The sequence below is a fragment of the Staurois parvus genome, unplaced genomic scaffold, assembly GCF_062004578.1.
Source record: "Staurois parvus isolate SC_StPar_1 unplaced genomic scaffold, SC_StPar_1.0 ptg000581l, whole genome shotgun sequence".
In the NCBI taxonomy this organism is placed as follows: Eukaryota; Metazoa; Chordata; class Amphibia; order Anura; family Ranidae; genus Staurois; species Staurois parvus.
In genome coordinates, this window is record NW_028318377.1 from 7,981,133 (window position 1) to 8,000,423 (window position 19,291).

Genomic DNA, 19,291 nt, shown 5'->3' on the forward strand with positions numbered 1-19,291 from the left:
CGGTGATCAGAATGCTGGTATAGCATATGGGGTGATCAGAATATTGGTATGGACATGATCAGGATCCTGGTATGGGGTATGGCGGTGATTAGGATCCTGGTATGGGGTATGGCGGTGATCAGGAAGCTGGTATGGAGTATTGCGGTGATCAGGATGCTGGTATGGGGTATGGCGGTGATCAGAACGCTGGTATGAGGCATGGCGGTGATCAGAACACTGGTATGAAGTATGGCGGTGACCAGAATGCTGGTATGGTGTATGGCAGTGATCAGGATGCTGGTATGGTGTATGGCGGTGACCAGAATGCTGGTATGGTGTATGGTGGTGATCAAAACTCTGGTATGGGGTATGGTGGTGATCAGAATGCCTATATGGTGTATGTCGGTCATCATAATGCTGGTGTGGGGTATGGAGGTGATTAGAACGCTGATATGGGGTATGGTGGTGATTAGGATGCTGGTATGGGGTATAACGGTGATCAGGATGCTGGTATAAGCTATGGCGGTGATCAGCATCCTGGTATGGTGTATGGAGGTGATCAGGATGATCATATTGGTTATGGCGGTGATAAGTATGCTGGTATGGGGTATGGCGGTGATCAGCGTGCTGGTATGGCATATGGCGGTGATCAAGGCGCTGGTATGGTGTATGGCGGTGATCAGGACACTGGTATGGCGTATGGTGGTGATCAAGGGGCTGGTATGATGTATGGTGGTGATCAGGACATTGGTATGGTGTATGGCGGTATTTTTGTGAGCACTAGGACAGTTAACAGGGGCTGGCTGCATTTTTTTATTATGATTATACTGGGACAGCGATCACGGACACTGGGGTGGCTGTCATTTTCTATTGTTTACTATGTGATTGCTGTGATTGGACACCGCAATCACATAGTAAAATGCCATGTGACCACCTGGACACAGCGGTAATGTGATCTGCCGTGTCCAGTTGACACACAGATCACCGTGCTCCCAGGTGCGCGCTCTGTGAGCCGTACAGTAGCCTCCAATGTGGGCTGTTGTACAGGTACGTTAGCCCGTATCGGCGCTGCATCCCATCCAACGTCTATAAGCAATGGGCGGACGGGAAGCAGTTAAAAAGTACCTTCTATTGCTCTTAGCAAATTGTGTTTGCTGCTGTGATCTGACCTCCTGTTAGATGATGGCTATGTTCTGGCTGTGCTGTAAACTCAGTGTGCTCTTCTCCAGTGATCAGCCTTGTGCTGACATGCCCCCCCCAACCCTGTTCAGTCTCCATGGTCCCACTGTATGTAGCAGAAAAGTCACCCTCTCTTGTTCACTCCCAGGAAGGACTATGGGATTTGTAGTGTATAGAGCAGTGCACATGACCACAACCAGGGGCGGACTGACAATTCATGGGGCCCCCGGACAATAGGGGATCATGGGGCCCCTGTGTCCTTGCCCAAACTCAAAAAAGCCTATGAAAAAGGTACCAGGGGCATCTCATGGGGCCCCCTACTGACCCTGGGCCCTCGGGCAGTGCCCGAGTTTCTAAATGGTCAGTCCGCCCCTGACCACAACTAATGTGCACTGCTCACTCCAAACAAACAGATGTAAGGGAAAAAGGAGAGCTTTGGCAGCTCACGGAGACATCAGAAGCAGGCAATAAAACAGAGTAAGAAATGATTTCATGGAAGAATAGGTTACAAGGTCATTAAGCAGTGGATGTGTATAGATTTATTTTGGAGAATAAGGATATGGTTTAATGTCACTTTAAGACATAACTACATGACAATTGAATATTGTACATACAGTATACCTAACCATGCTTGAGTCATTTATACATACATCATAAAAGAGCTATTTCCTAGTGGGGCTGTGTGCAAAGTGAGCCTCTAATGTTAGATATAGAACTTCAGATGATATGTTCTGAATAGGCATCTTAGGCTCCATGTACACGGGGCGTTTGGAAAACACTTCTGAACGATGGAAACTGACTGCTGGAAAATGTAGGTTAAAAAACGTGTGTTGAGCCGCGTTTGTATACCGCATTTATGAGCATTTTTTGCGTTTAGAAGCATTTTTTTAAGATAACCTCAGGAGACCTTCCAAAATGCCCAGAATGCACTGAAAAATAGTAAAAACTTAACTGTTTCAGACATTTTGAGAGAAATAGAGAGAGAAGAAGCAGAGAGAGCAGTATTTGTTGAGATTAGCTGTGTTTTTTTTTTTTGTGGTGTTTGGATGTGTTCCAGCTCATTTCTGTGCAGAAATTCTTGCAGCAGTGTCTAACATATTTTCTTTCATGCGAAACCTAAAAGTATGGTGTACCAGGTCCATTTGAGTACTGGGAAAACGCTTTGCATGCATTTTTCATGATGAAACAAGGCTCTGGACAGCATCTGGATAAGTTTGCACGCGTTTACAAGCATTTTGCGTTTGAAACACTGATAACATCTATTGCTTCTGCGTTCAAAAAAAAGACTGTAAACTCCACTGCCTGTAAACGACGATGTGTACATGGATACATAGGAAAACATTAGGGAGAGTTCAGGGGCTGCTGAAAAAACCGCTGAACAGTTAAACGTGAGTTTATCAGCTGCAGTGTACATGGTTTAAGGTATAACGGTGATCAGGATGCTGATATGGCTAACATATTTTTTTTAATGCGAAACCTCAAAGTATGGTGTACCAGGTCCATTTGAGTACCGGGAAAACACTTTGCATGCATTTTTCATGATTAAAAAAGGCTCCGGACAGCATTTGGAACTGGAAGAGTTTAAAACATTTTCCAAACGCATATGCTTATTATTATACAGGATTTATATAGCGCCAACAGTTTGCTCAGCGCTTTACAATATAACGGGAGACAATACAGCAACAATACAGTCTCAATACAAGGGGGATAGGAGGGCCTGTGCCTTGGAGCTTACAATCTAGGATATAAACACGGCTATCCGCGTTTACACGTGTTTACAAGCGTTTGGCATTTAAAAAGGCTGATAAAATATACTCCTGAACGCGAAAAACGACTGTAAACTCAACTGCCTGTAAACGACAATGTGTACACGGACACATAGGAAAACATTAGGGAGAGTTCAGGGGCTGCTGAACAAAAAAACAGAAAAGCTCCTAAACGTGAGTTTATCAGCTGCAGTGTACATGGAGCCTTAGACTGGTATATCTCAAGAATGACCTAATGAGTCTCATAGGGCCACATCATCCATGGTGCAGCAAATATAATGCCATTGACACGGGGGTTTGCAGGCATAGAGCAAGTGCATAAAGAACACCTGACCTACCTGCTTGTCCTGGTATTATTGTTGGATCCTATTATTGAAACTATTGAATCCAGTAGACCAGCATGGAAGCCTGATAACTAGCATTTTAGAAGGGGAGAATGGCAGCCCCTGTGTTTCAGGTTTTCATAGCTAGCCATTGAACAATCCATTTTATTTCTTTGTTCAGTTCCATTGAGACAAAACAAAACCGGCCAGCTGTATGACTTATATACAATAACTTTATTCAGAAAAACTTTCAGGTATGTCACAAAAACTTCATTATACTCTTTTTTTTTTTAGTTTAATTTTTACTTACAAAATACAAAGCAAAAGATATAAAACTATATAAAACAAACAAAAATGAAGATTTTACTTAGTAAATATTGTACAATTTTCAGAGACAGGTGGTGTAAAGTGACAGTTTCACAAAGCCGCAGATAGAAGCAGGTGGTGCACACATCTGTATGTGACGCGGTGTCCTACTTCTACATAAAAACGATAACAATGGATAAAACTTGCATGACTTACAGCCACCAAACAAAGAGAAATGCCTTCTAAAGCTGGGCATAGACTGCTCAAATGTTACCCATTCAGCCTGCAAGAGACAGAGAAAAAAAATCACTTGATTCCCCCATTGACACTGAACATGGATGGAGGGGTCTTGACTGTGGTCACTACTGCTGACACTGCCAGTGACAGCTTCCTATAGGATGCAGCTATTGTTTGAAATATAATATTCCACCCAGCTGAGGCAATATTAAATCAACTTTTGTCAAACCAAGTGGTGCAGGGCCACCTATAACTAAAATTTCGGCCGATTCCTGTCTTACACAGTTGCACAGACTCGTAATCCTGTACTGAAATTGCTTACTCTGATTTGACTGCACGCTGTGAGCTTTCCACTGTGTACTTTGGAAGCTGCAGCAGCTCAGATTGAGCCCACCTCAGTTTCTATCTGGAGGTCATCCAGCACCATCTAACTCATTCCTCACCACTTTCATTTATTGCATTCCATTTTTGTTAATCATGGAGGCTCAGTATCACATGTGGGTGTTACCATGATATTTTCGGGAAGCTACATACAGCACCCTGCTGTCCCCTACCACCAGCCATGATCTGCCTACGTTGCGTAGTAAAGAGACTCATTGATGACATTACTATGTCTAAAATAAGACATGTTCTGGAGGGGGGTGGGGGGGATGAACCAGAGAAGGCAAAATATAAGCAGGTCAGACTTCAGCTTTAAGGCAAACTTCTGCATTCCCAATTCAGCAACAGCTTCTGATACTTTATCATCTGGATCTATTAGTACATATGTCACTGGTAATGGATACAACTAGTAGTGGCACCTATTTATCTCAACACAAGATACTGGAAAGCAAAAACATTTATTTACACAGAGCACCAGATTTACAAAAAAACACGACCCCCCCCCCAATCCTGCCCCTGGCTACACTCTCAGGCACAATGGTTCCTCACCCTTTAAATTTCGTGCTCTTGAATCCCACCAATTCATGCCCCTTACCTCCTTGGATAAATTATGCAGGTACTAGAATTTGCATTTGTCCACCCCAGGGGTGAACTGACCATTTGGAAACTCGGGTACTGCCCGAGGGCCGGGGTCAGTAGGGGGCCCCATGCGATGCTCCTGGTACCTTTTTCATAGTCTTTTTTTAGTTTGGGCAAGGACACAGGGGCCCCATGATCCCTTATTGCCCGGGGGCCCCATGAGTTGTCAGTCCACCCACCCCAGTCTAGCCATTTCAGATTCTGATGCCACCCTTTTCCTAGGTATTCTGTTATTGGCTCCTCTTCTGAGCCATGATTTTACTTCAAGCAGAATTACCAACTGGATAATTTAAATTGGAAGTATATTAGACGAGCACAGTATAAATGCTAATCCAATCCTGCAGAAATTAGTCAATTGAAAGCAATGTTAGTGACACCAGTTTCTAGCAACTCAGTTCACTGCAAAAATACCAATTGAGCCTACAGAATGACCTCCTCAGTTGTTTAAAATTGTCAGGCACACTTTAATAAGGCAACAAAACACATAAATAACCTGTACACAATGAACCAGATAAGATTTTAGTCCTCATACTAATCATGAAAAATCTAAGAAGGTTGTCAGCAAACAGGCAAGCGTTGAGGAGATCGACTACAATTACTTCTTGTATTTGTTCATGATGTTCATTTGACCATTCTTTTCATCCAAGGGCCTAGAAAACCGATAATATTTCATCATGTCATAAATTTTTTTCTCCTGCAATGACATATTCTACAATGCCCTGCGGGAGAACTCTGACCATCTTACATAAAATTGTTGGTTCTTGGGACATCAACACTTATTATTTACCTATGATATGCACTTTTTATACTTCATGCATGTCTGAGCTCCTCCATGCAGTCGGCAACCAGGGGCGGACTGACCATTTGGAAACTCAGGCACTGCCCGAGGGCCCGGTGTCAGTAGGGGGCCCCATGAGATGCCCCTGGTACCTTTTTCATAGGCTTTTTTGATTTTGGGCAAGGACACAGAGGCCCCATTATCCCCTATTGCCCGGGGGCCCCATGAGTTGTCAGTCCGCCCCTGTCAGCAACTGTCATAGAGTTATATTACCAGCCACTAGAGATGGATGAAGTGGATGGACTAACTCATATGATGTACTGGTTGGCACGTTCACAGCCGCCCATGCTGTCTAAATCCCTGAGAAAGTAATTGCTAACTGAAGCCAGGCTTCTCAATTTACAAAGGATCTTAAGGGTAAAGGAAGCAATGGAGACAGTTGTGATAAATGGTAGGTAAATGGATTAAGTATATGGAAATCTACTGATTATGACTGGTGTAGCACCTTCCTAGTTAGTGCAGGTCGATAGGCAAATTTAATTTAGCTCCTCTGTAATCAGCATAGCAGGGGTTGATTGTTGTAGTTTGCTCAGTATCTCCAGCCGGCCATAGATGGAGAAATTTTCTTTCCTACAACCATGGGTAGCATGAAAGACAATCGCTTGACTGCTCCATCAACATAGTCAGTGTTGATTGGAGAATCCCTCCTGTGGGGCCATTGTGTTTTCCTGGCAAGGAGGGGGGAGGGAGAACACAGTGATTACTGCTAGTAGTTATAATAGCCACTAACAATAACTGCATGTAAAATCCGGCAGGCTGGTTCTACCCAAATTGATCAGTCGATCAATTTGGGTACATGTAGCCTGCCCATATATGGTTAGAATCTCGGCCGGTTCCTGCTGAACCAGCTGAGATTCAATCTGTCTATGGTCGGCTTAACAGGCTGCTGCTCTGATTACTTCCCACCAGGGGCGGACTGACCATTTGGAAACTCGGGCACTGCCCGAGGGCCCGGGGTCAGTAGGGGGCCCCATGAGATGCCCCTGGTACCTTTTTCATAGGCTTTTTTGAGTTTGGGCAAGGACAAAGGAGCCCCATGATCCCCTATTGCCCGGGGGCTCCATGAGTTGTCAGTCCGCCCCTGCTTTCCACTGTATTCTACAGAATTGTAGAATCATAGTGGGAGGAAGAACAGAGTCAGAAACCTGAATATTTATGAGGAATCCAGCCAATCCTTGATGGAAGATGGGGGGGGGGAGCAGGTGGCTTGAAAGCCCATAAATAGTCTGAGACCTGAGGAAGAAAGAGAGAGTTCCTTGGTCCAGTCCTGCTGGAATATACCCCTGTGCAGGGGCTCTGCCCAAGGATTATTGGAGGTGCCACCTAGAGGACATTGAGGTCCCAGCCTATGCCTTAGACTATTTGCAAAGCTTTGTGCTGGAATCAGTTTGAGCCTGGAGAAGATCACTGGAAAGTGCAAGGAGAAATTTGGGGGAGAAGTGTCCAGCTGTCCTGTGGTGGATTGAGTCTGTGTCTGCCTGGTGAATATCGAATGGAGGCAAATGATGTTCCTGTGGCATTGTGAGTAGATGGACTACTGTAAGTGCGAGAAGTTAGTGACTGTATAGCTTTTGGTCTTTTGGGTGAAGTCATAGTGAACAGTCAGCATTCGAGATTCTGTGTGACATTATGTGCAGCTCAGCAAGATAGAGAACAGTCCTCAAAGAGTTCAGTTCACCAACTTTAGGGTATTCCATTCTCCCTTCACCCCATCCAAGTTCAGTATTACAATAAACTCTAAAAAGACATCTGCAGACTGTTCATTTGATCCAGAGAGAGAGAGTATGGAGAAAATGCTGTGTGCACTGGGGGAAAGAAACCAAGTTGATAAGTGACTCCTCAAGGTGCACTACACGTAGCAAAACTGACAGGGTAGGTGATGCTTCATAAAAGTTTCAAAACCATGGTACCACAGGGCCTCACAACATTCTCACTGAAATTTGCGTCAGAATATGGAACTTGTTTTGCCATGCTGTACTTTATGGGCATGTGTAGGAACTGGAATTTGATGCTGATAGAAGTTTGAAACATCAGTTTGTGTGAACCAATATTCAAACTATGTGTCTGTCCAGACAAATCTATTTTTTAAACTTTTTAACAGAGCTGAGAAGAGTTAGAACCCTTGTCAGCCAGGCTTACACAGCCAGCTAAGCAAAAATGACATTGTAGGGTGTACACCCTATGGGCTTATGCAAAGTCTTGCTTGGTATACATCGAATCCTGAAGCAATCCTGAAATGACTCATTTTCCAATGTAACACAGTGCCAATGGTTCAAGCACCATCTACTCTCTCAGTCACGCTGCGTAGGTACATATAGGCTACGAATATATATAAACAGTGCAGTGCTAAAATAAATGTGAATAAATAAATAATTCAAAAATACAAAAAAACCCAGTGCACAAAGGGGTTAAACTATTATAAAGTGCAACGCGTGCATTCCCTACGGGAATATTAAATGTGTAAAGGTAATCAGTGTCCTACCAACACTCAAAAAATCCAAAAAATCAAATAATCACTCTACCGTGATACATATAAAATTGCACAATGACAAATACAGCAAATCAAATGTCCATGAAAGTGCTCAAAACACAATATTCATGCAAGTGCTGCTAGGTGTCCACTCCATGCAAATCCTTTAGTGGCCGAAGTGCTCCCTCACCTCCTTGAATCGACCCTACAGGGTCAGCTCGCTCTGAGACTTAAAACCCCTCTGATTGGCAACAGGATCCTGTCCAAATCCACTCCCAAGTCCTCCGATCCTTATATGTACCGCTGTGTCAGCAGCATCCCCTCCGGATCATATGCAAACAAAGACCCTTCATAGCGTAAAACTGCATTTTATTTGGGTGAAAACAGTAAAGAAAAAATGCCCACTCACATGCTCTTTCTCCTTTAACACAGCTCTTTACCTCATGCTATAGATGTATTGCATGGGTATTGATACAGGGATTTCAAATATGACCCCCATGCCAGAAGTGACGTCACCGCGCACCCGGAAATGCCTCTTCGCGTACCGACGTGTTGCGTCACACTGGACACGTGACTTCCTCTGGGTGCGCGGTGACATCACTTCCGGCGTTGGGGTCATATTTGAAATCCCTGTATCAATACCCATGCAATACATCTATAGCATGAGGTAAAGAGCTGTGTTAAAGGAGAAAGAGCATGTGAGTGGGCATTTTTTCTTTACTGTTTTCACCCAAATAAAATGTGGTTTTACGCTATGGAGGGTCTTTGTTTGCATATGATCCGGAGGGGATGCTGCTGACAGAGAGGTACATATAAGGATCGGAGGACTTGGGAGTGCATTTGGACAGGATCCTGTTACCAATCAGAGGGGTTTTAAGTCTCAGAACGAGCTGACCCTGTAGGGTCGATTCAAGGAGGTGAGGGAGCACTTCGGCCCCTAAAGGATTTGCACGGAATGGACACCTAGCAGCACTTGCATGAATATTGTGTTTTGAGCACTTTCATGGACATTTGATTTGCTGTATTTGTCATTGTGCAATTTTATATGTATCACAGAGTGATTATTTGGATTTTTTGAGTGTTGGTAGGACACTGATTACCTTCACACATTTAATATTCCCGTAGGGAATGCACATGTTGCACTTTATAATAGTTTAACCCCTTTGTGCACTGGGTTTTTTTTTGTATTTTTGTATTATTTATTTATTTACTTATTCACATTTATTTTAGCGCTGCACTGTTTATATATATTTATACACTTTACTCACATTGGTAAGAGGTTAGTGTCAGCAGCTTGAGTGGTGGGACCCCATTTTATCGCAGGAGGTTTTTTCTGATATAGGCTACGATGCATCCCTTTTCCTTCCAAGGCATTTACTGACCCAGAGCCGGTGAAATAAAGAAATGAAACTTATTTGCTTTAAGATGCTGTGTGGTCATTTACAACAATAAGCCACATCCTGCCTGCACCTTGTGGTTAGGTTATTTTTTTGGTTTTGTGACCCATGACTATAATGACACTTCTGGCAGGGTTTGTTTCTGCTGATAATGCAAGCAAATGGAAAATGAAAAAGGTCATTGATTTTTTTCCCCATGAGTGATAATGCTATGGTGTAGTGTAAAAAAACAGGAAATGGTCAAACTTCATCACTTTGTTCCACATACATTATGGTTTCCTTTTTATTCCTTAGAGACACCTACAGGGATGCTTTAAATGAGATCTGTAAGAACATAGTGCCTAGGGCACTGTGTGATCTGGTAGAATCATAAGGTGTTTTTTCAAGCATATGCCAGGGCAAACTAGAAACAAATGTGCAATACACCTCTGCAGTACATGCACATTTGCCCATGTTTTATCCCTGCAAGTACAATAAAATACCTTTCCTGATGGCTCCATGTCAGCACAGCTCATCAGGAAAGGAAAAAAAGGAAAATTACGGTAAGTATCTAAAGGTAAAAGAACTCAGTGAGCGCTCAAAATACAAACTCATAAAAACAGCTATGCATGGTAAAGGAAACCATAAACCTTTCAAGAGACATATATATATAGGATAAGTGCAGCGCTAAATATAATCCGAACAAATGTATGGTAGCAATGTTCATAAATGGTTAATAGTCCACAATACAAGAGCTCAAAGGTGATATACTATTCCCACAGTCGTAGCTTTTGTAAGACTCGGTGAGGGGCAGGGTATGTATAAAATGCGCACTCACCAGACACGCAAAGGAAATGCGCAATGTATCAACAAAACGGAGGTCTGCCAGGGGGTCCCTTTCAGGATATGAATAGAGTCAGCCTGGGATGGATGAACATCATCTGGATATATACTCTCAAACCGGAGGTCCACTTTAAGGACAGGGCTGCAGCCTCTTCAGTACAGTGGAATAGTCACCAGGGGTAGCTCTGGGGGATTAAATGCTCAATACAGAGTAACAGATGGAAATACCCATAGTGTAGTATTGTTCGAAATATTTAATGAAGGATGTTATAAAGCAGCAGAAATAAATATCCTCATACCTGTAAGTGCTGTACGCCAAACATGTGCCGAGACGTTGTGTCAAAAAACAATAGGCAGGAATGAGTATTGCGGCAACAAGCTGCTATGAGCACTAACCAACTGGTGATCAAATGGGGCCGCCGGATCTCCGTGAGCCGGCGATGTGACGTCAAAGCTTGCAGGCTCCTCCAAGACGCTTTTTGTACACTAGTACATCTTCAGAAGGGGAGTGCCATGGCTGGTTAGTGCTCATAGAAGCTTGTTGCTGCAATACTCATTCCTGCCTATTGTTTTTTGACACAACGTCTCGGCACATGTTTGGAGTACAGCATTTACATGTATGAGGATATTTACTGTATTTCTACTGCTTTATAACATCCTTCATTAAATATTTCTGACAATACTACACTATGGGTATTTCCATCTGTTGCTCTGTATTGAGCATTTAATACCCCAGAGCTCCCCCTGGTGACTATTCCACTGTACTAAAGTGGACCTCCGGTTTGAGAGTATATATCCAGATGATGTTCATCCGTCCCGGGCTGACTCTATTCGTATCCTGAAAGGGACCCCCTGGCAGACCTCCATTTTGTTGATACATTGCGCATTTACTTTGCACGTCTGGTGAGTGCGCATTTTATACATACCCTGCCCCTCACTGAGTCTTACAAAAGCTACGACTGTGGGAATAGTACAGTATATCACGTTTGAGCTCCTGTATTGTGGACTATTAACCATTTATGAACATTGCTACCATACATTTGTCTGGATTATATTTAGCGCTGCACTTATCCTATATATACGGTTAGTATCTGTCATTCCCTTTTCCATTTTTTTGTGGACTGAATGGTGTCAGCCCTGCCTAGTTTTTTTTTTTTTCTTGCTAACTACTTAACCACTCCCACTGTCTTCATCTTCAAGGTATGGGCACTAATTGAGTTGTAGTCCTAGGAATAGCCTTTTTTTTTAAAAAATAACAGGTAGAGAGCACAGGGGCAGAACAGCTCTGAATTTCAGATCAACAGTTTTTTTGCACGTACAAAACAAATATGACAAAATGCTTCAACTTGTATATTTAACAGACCAAAAGGAAGCAAATGAGAGACGTTTCATTTTAGAGTCCACAAACACTTTAAAAGAAGGGCATATACGCAGATTTGCCAGTGAACTGCTTAAAGCCTAAGTGTGGCTATAATTAAATACAGAAAAATCAGCATAAGGGCCATAACTTTCAGTCAGTAGGATGTGTTCCTTGTCCTGATTCCTCTTTTTTTAGTTGAAATCCTCACTGTCCTTGCCCCACCCCACTGCCATAATATTTAGGTGTGGCAGGGGTTAATACAACTAATGGACTGTCACAGGCTCTCATCAAGAGAACCCAACTATGCCCAGCCATTCTGCCAAGCCTGCTCTATTCATAGACGCCGTACTACAGCTTCTATGAATGGAACAGAATCCATGAATGCAGAGGACACAGCTATCAATCATCTGCCCGCCTTCCATTCATATATCCTGTTTCATGAAAACAGAAACTTTTAATAGAATATTTTATTAGAATGTTGTTGATGGGGGAAAGGACAAACCAAGGAAGGCAAAATATAAGAAGACTTAAAGGCTAAGTTCACCTTTTTTGAAAAATAATTAAAAAATAACTTATTTTGCAGGAAAAAAAAATGCATTTATAATTTTTTTCAGTGGATCCTGCAGAGCATTGCACCCATGATCAGATCAGTGGATCGCAGGTGCAATGTCAGACTCCTGCAGACACGTTCTCCAGCTTTGGGCTGTCAGTTTGAAGACTGGAGGAGGTGTCAATGAACTAGGAATGGGCTTATCAGCTTTGTGGTTTATTGAGAACTACAAGCTGTCTTCAACACCTGACGGGACCAGGGGCGGACTGACCATTTGGAAACTGACCATTTGGAAATGGGGTCAGTAGGGGGCCCCATGAGATGCCCCTGGTACCTTTTTCATAGGCTTTTTTGAGTTTGGGCAAGGACACAGGGGCCCCATGATCCCCTATTGCCCGGGGGCCCCATGAGTTGTCAGTCCGCCCCTGGACGGGACTTCATTCATTCACAAATCCCTGTAAATGATTGACATGGCTGTGTGGGCAGAGAATGTTACAGCAACTTTGGGGAGAAGAATCCCCACCCACTGTCACAGTTAGGGAGGATGATCTGGGTGGGGGTGCAGGGGCCGCAGCTGGAGTATGTTGCATATTACACCCTAACTATGGCTATAATGTGTAACATGCTTCAAAGGGTGAATCCTTTAACTTCACCTTTAAATACATACTGACCTGTGTTTACACCGGCATCTCCTTCTTCTTGTACCTAAAACAGATAAAGAACATTATGGGATAAAGATAAAGCGAGCGCTCAAAAATCAGCTGCTGAAACACTCTAAGGAATCACTGGACCTTGTAACAAGAATAATGTATATATAGTGCAGCGCTATGATACTAGTATAAAATATATGTGAATAAAAGTTCGTATAGTCCTTTACACAATAAAAGTGATCGTGAACAAAGAACATGTGAAGGTTTCCTCATCATTTAGATGGCTGGAATCAAATAGAAAAAATGCGCACTCACCGACCGCGCATTTCAAATGCGCATGTGTACAATATTATCCAGATGATCGGTCAGATATGCAGATCAGCAAAACACATTGGTCATCCCCTTCAAGTAACAACATCAGCCTTGGGTGCAGCGATATACCTCCAGGTCCAGAGAGCCCTCTTGCCCCAAGTGATAAGGTAGATTGAGATCCTTCTCCCGGCAAAGGTAAAAAGTGGAAGACCACCGGACCTCCTCGTGGTCCCAGTGGTCAGGAAGTCACACTCGCTACTGGCTCCTCCTGAGGCCTTTCGTGCTAGGGCACTTCATCAGAGGGTGGACGCCAGGACTATGCGGACTATACCAACTTTTATTCACATATATTTTATACTAGTATCATAGCGCTGCACTATATATACATTAGATAAAGAACATTACATCTCCTTAAAAGTATTCACATTACTAAAATATAACATATAAAGTATATAGGAGGAGCAGATTTTACATTCATCAGGCTGTAGATTGTTAAAAAAATCTCCCATGAGTAGTAAAATGTGGTAATGTCTAGGAGGAGGTTAATGGAATTTGCATACTTGGCCCCTCCAGTGACGACATTTGGAATGTATTTTGGAGAAGGGTCCAAGGTTTCCTTTGTGAAAATTAAACCTGAAGATGCATAAGGGGAACATAGCTGACATGCTGAGTACAGGAAACAAAGGGCACACATTTCTTTTACAAAGGTAGCATGGTACTGTCATCTAAGCTGACCATTTTCTTGTAAGGTCCCCTTTAATGTAATCCTTCTCAGCAGCACATACTCACCTTTCCTGCACTCTCCCATGGGGGCATAGATAAAGGGATGGATATGGTCACCAACAATCAGTTAAACTAAAGAAACATTGACCCCCCTTGACCCCCTGGAGACAAGACAAGATAGTACCTCTAGAGGCAGGGACTGAGCTAGCCTTTACCCCATAGTTACGATGGGGAGACAAGAACAGAAATTGGGCGCCAGTCACTTTTGCTCTTTTCAAAGTTTTAATATTGAACTTCGACAGAAGGTAGTAGGAGAGAGGGTTAGGGGTTCCAGATACCAGAAGCGGATTACTTACAGACTCCTTGGATCCAGTACAAACTCCAGCTTCACAGTGTCAGAACCTTTAAGCCAACCCGGCAACACTGCAAGAACGTGTTCTAATTCAGGTGCATCCTCCAAGCAAGTCATCAGGCCCCTCTGAGAGACCAGCCTTCATCCTGGCTATCTCCAGCAAGGGTTCTACCCTGGATCTTCTCACCTTGGCTTGGCTTCCTTCACGCCGGGCAGGTCAACCTCAGGACCACCTCAGAGTAGATAGGCCCCAGATAGGCTTCTGGGTCTAAGCACAAAGCTCTCTCCAGCAGCACCTCCTCAGGCCTCAGCCTGAGACAAGAGAGCTAGCACATAGCCCTCCCCAAACATTTATTTCCTCTCCCAGCATGCACCAGTGGCAATTAACCTTTTACCAGGCTGTCTGTAATAAATATAAATATTCCTAAATCAGGCTAGTTGTACAATCTCATACTATGACCTGTGGTATCAGTGACACCTACTGGCGACAGTGAGAAATGCACAACCCAACTGAGCTTAGGGAGCTTAGGGAAAGGCCAGCTATAAACTGTACTATCAGTCGGAGCTACCTACAGCCCAGCCAAAAACTAAATTTGCATAGTAGCCCAAGTTTAGGACCAAAGGGCTACACCCGCCACACATATCAAGCTCAAACAGACACCTGCTTGCCCTGGGTTAGCTAGATTTCCCAGTGGATGTCACATTTGTACTGCTAGATTTACACACTTGAAGTTCCTCTTACCCTAAGGACGTTTGTGTTTGCACTGCATTGCATCCTACAATTTGTGAGTGTATGTGTGTGCACTCTGTACATTGGGCTGTATATGACATACTTCTGACCCCTGCACTCTTTATGATATATTATACAGCAGTTGCTGGTTCCTAAGTAATCACTGACTATGTTCACTAAGTTCTTCTTGATAGGCTGTGTGAAGGAGTAGGCTCAAGTTTAACCACTTGACCTTCGGAAGGTTTTACCCCCTTCACGACCGGGGCATTTTTTTGGCTATTCAACACTTTACTACTTTAACTGCCAAATGGATGGTCATGCAAAACTGTACCCAAGTGAAATCTATATAATTTTTCAGACAAATAGAGCTTTCTTTTGTTGGTGTTTAATCACCACTATGTTTTAAATTTTTTCCTACATAAAGGAAAAAATACTGAAAAAATAGTTCCTGTAAACAAACATTTGGCAAACAAATAATCTTTTTACATTTGGCAAAAATATATTCTGCTACATTTCTTTGGTGAAAATAACCCAAATCAGTGTATATTATTTAGTCTGTGTGAAAGATATAGAGTCTACAAACTATAGGATATATATTTAAAAACTGATCAATCCTGATGTACTGACTATCACATGGTAGAAGGCTGCTATGAATTGCCTTGTACCATGTGATAGCTGTGAGCCAATTACAGCATCCCAATAGTAAGCAAGGTGCACAATATATATATAGATGGTCAAATATCTCTAACTCTAGATTTACAGTTTGTATACACATATATAAATGGCAACATAGCTTTTTCCTGTGCTGTTAGAGATTTCTCCATATATATGGCCCATCGTTGATTCATTTTCTTCAACTTTTGCTCCCTGCCATCACCTATTTTAATTGATACATTTTCTAAATACATTTTTTATTTATTATTTATTTTTATTTAAACTAATACATTTGCTGGGGGCCACAGCAGGCATGTAATGCAATAACACCCACTTGACATGTCTGCCTGGCAGTCTATTCTAGACTCCCTTTGAGGACCAAGGGATGTATTTGTCCCATGTTTTTAATTGCCTGTATCATCTGATTAAGAACTTAAAATACTTTTTTTTTTTTTTTGGTTTGAGTCAAAATATTAGTTCTTATCAACAAATGGATCTAGCTTTTTGCCAATTATTTCATAAAATGGCTTAGTTACAGCAACTGAAGTGTACGAACTTTAAAAACAAAAAATTGATTCTTTTGGCGTTCCGTAATCTTATGGTCCTCAAAGGGATAATTGTCTAGAATAGACCATAAACTGTCAGGCAGACTAAATTTGAGCTATTTGGGACAATATCCCTTACATCCATTCCTTCAAAAGGTTCAGACCTATGTAAAAAGAAATGCTTTCATCAAGTCTTCCTTTTTATGTGGAAAAACTATTTGATAAAAAGCATCTCTTATCCTTGGAAGATCTTATTATCATTCTCTTGATGGTCCAATCATTTCGTAATCTTCACAAATGATGCACATACTTCTTGATCATTGAGCAACAAAAAAAAAAAACCGAGTGTTTCATAGAAAAATGTTGCAATGCCCAGTTAGATTTATTTCTACACTGAAAATGAACAGATGGCATCTCAAATTCTCTATATATGATTGGTTCTTAAGTGATAATGCAACCATTAAGACTAGAATTCCATGACTTGAGCCTTTAGGAACACAACTTTTAGTGCCCCTCTTCTACGATCTCCTTTTTATCACAAACCATTTTCTTGTTTTCTGTTCTTATCCCTCGTTAGAGTGTTGTGATAATGTGTAGTATGTGCTGAGCATACTTAATGATGATGGAAAAACATGTGGCCAATAAAAAGAAAAAGGCTTCTCTTTGCCTCTGCCGCCTATAGGCACAAGCAGGGGCGGACTGACAACTCATGGGGCCCCCGGGCAATAGGGGATCATGGGGCCCCTGTGTCCTTGCCCAAACTTAAAAAAGCCTATGAAAAAGGTACCAGGGGCATCTCATGGGGCCTCCTACTGACCCCGGGCCCTCGGGCAGTGCCCGAGTTTCCAAATGGTCAGTCCGTCCCTGGTCCCGTCAGATGTTGAAGACAGCTTGTAGTTCTCAATAAACCACAAAGCTGATAAGCCCATTCCTAGTTCATTGACACCTCCTCCAGTCTTCAAATTGACAGCCCAAAGCTGGAGAACGTGTCTGCAGGAGCCTGACATTGCACCTGCGATCCACTGATCTGATCATGGGTGCAATGCTCTGCAGAATCCACTGAAAAAAATTATAAATGCATTTTTTTTCCCTGCAAATGGTCAGTCCACCCCTGGGCACAAGTCTACTATGCTTGATCATAAATCCGGCCATGTAAACCTCTCTTTCAGACAAATTGATATATGAAAATGTCTACGCGATCGTGAGACTAAACCACATGTATTATGTTCTCACACATCACACTTGTAGAGGGTCTCCATGAAAAGCGGATGCTGCAGAACTTTTCACCACATGTAACATCTCCGGTAACATTATCAGAACATTCATCTTACATCGCCCCGGAAATCTTTGACCTAGAATTCTGATATGATGTATGTACCCACCACCTGCTCTGTATTTCTAAAGGGGGTCTTCAAGAAGCAATAAAAACTCAACTACTGTATCAGGACCTAGGAGTTTACCCATTTTTTTGCTGCCCCCGAGAAACATTTTACATCTCAGATCCAAAAAGTAAGCCCATCAGCTGCTGAGGCTTTGCCCCATCTCATCATGTTCTTCCCTGATAATTTGGACACTGTGAAACCAGCAGGCCTCTCTACACAAAATAGCAATGACTAAAAACAAATCAGTAATAAGATTTATTGTAGTTATAAATCTTGTGGTATAAAAACACAAATTAGCACATCGCATATGTTCACTAAGTGGAAACAATCTCAACAGAATTAAAATTGAGCTGATTCCTGGAAGCTAAGGTTCTACCTGCATTGTAGTTGATATATGGAAAGAAACCTGCTAAAAATGTATTTTTTGATGTCAATGATGATATTTATTATTCTCTTCCTTGGGGCTTTGCATACTGCCTTCATGCTCTGTTCCATGGTCATCTGAGGAGGAGAGGTGCCTTGGGTCATCAGATACAACCCCTGTATTGAATATTTGCAAATGCACAGTTGGAACAAAACTAGAAAAACACAAAACTAGAAAGGTGATAGCGTACATGAACTTGTGTGATTGACTTTGACACCGGTGCTGCTGGAAATAAACATTTTTGTAATTGTGGTCCAAAATAACATAAATTAACAAGGATGAACATTTTTGTGTTACAACTTTGGGGAAAAAATGAACACAAATGTACAGCCTGCATTTCTTATTCAACAACAGTAGTAAATAATACATTTATGTTGAGTCTACTTTTGTTTAAAAAAAAATGTGCATGATGAAATGAACAAATACAAAACTATAAACCGACCCTCAGACCTTGTAACATCTTGTTTGCTCCCTAACTCCGACTCTCTGTCACCAACAGGCACTAAAAGCAAAGCTGCCCAATGCTTGCTAGCCTGTGTGCCCATAGCAATTTCAGCAACCCTGAGTCGCTTATCGTAGACACAATAGAGAGCAAATTAGGTGGTGTTACATGGACTCAGGGCTGGTGTACTTATTTTTTTTATTGTGCATTTTACCATGAACATTTTTTCCTCATAAAAATACCAGCCTTAGGTTCTTTGCACACTGGGTTTATAAAAATGCCAGCTCCCTTGGCAGAAAAAAAATCCTAACACTCATATAGAGTGTTTTTGTACACATGTATAGGCATCTTTTTGGCACATTTAGCTCTTTTTTCTAACAGAAAACTCCAACCTAATACGCAAACCAGAAGGGTTTTTTTTTCTGCCTCTAAACACTGAGCTTAACCATTTCAATACCGGGCAATTTTACCCCTTCCTGCCCAGGCCATTTTTCAGGTTTCAGCGCTCTCACACTTTGAATGACAATTGCGCGGTCATACAGCATTGTACCCAAACTAAAATTTTATCATTTTCTTCACACAACTAGAGCTTTCTTTTGGTGGTATTTAATCACCACTGGGGTTTTTATTTTTTGCTAAATTAACAAAAAAAGACCAAAAATTTTGAAAAAAAAAACACGTTTTTCTTTGTTTCTGTTATAAAAGTTTACAAATAAATAATTGTTCTTCATAAATTTAGGCCAGAATGTTTTCTGCTACATGTCTTTGGTGAAAATAATCCAAATTAGGATGTATTATTTAGTTTGTAGGAAAGTTATAGAGTTCACAAA

At 42.1% G+C, this 19,291-nt stretch overlaps 1 protein-coding gene across 3 annotated transcripts in view; it reads right to left on the reverse strand.

Annotated features, from left to right (window-relative positions):
- Positions 1–3,462: 3,462 nt before the first annotated feature.
- The window catches only part of CD8A (CD8 subunit alpha), a 34,957-nt gene continuing 19,128 nt past the window's right edge, over positions 3,463–19,291 (reverse strand). For 2 of the 3 annotated variants that reach the window (XM_089692319.1, XM_089692318.1), the window contains 2 exons: positions 12,919–12,952; positions 3,463–3,836 (listed from right to left, as the gene is read on the reverse strand). In XM_089692319.1, the coding sequence (XP_089548445.1) occupies positions 3,824–3,836; positions 12,919–12,952 (47 nt within the window). In that variant the 3' untranslated portion in view covers positions 3,463–3,823. Of the gene's footprint in view, positions 5,461–12,918; positions 12,953–19,291 lie in introns of all 3 variants that reach the window. The other variant, XM_089692317.1, reaches the window with a different exon arrangement.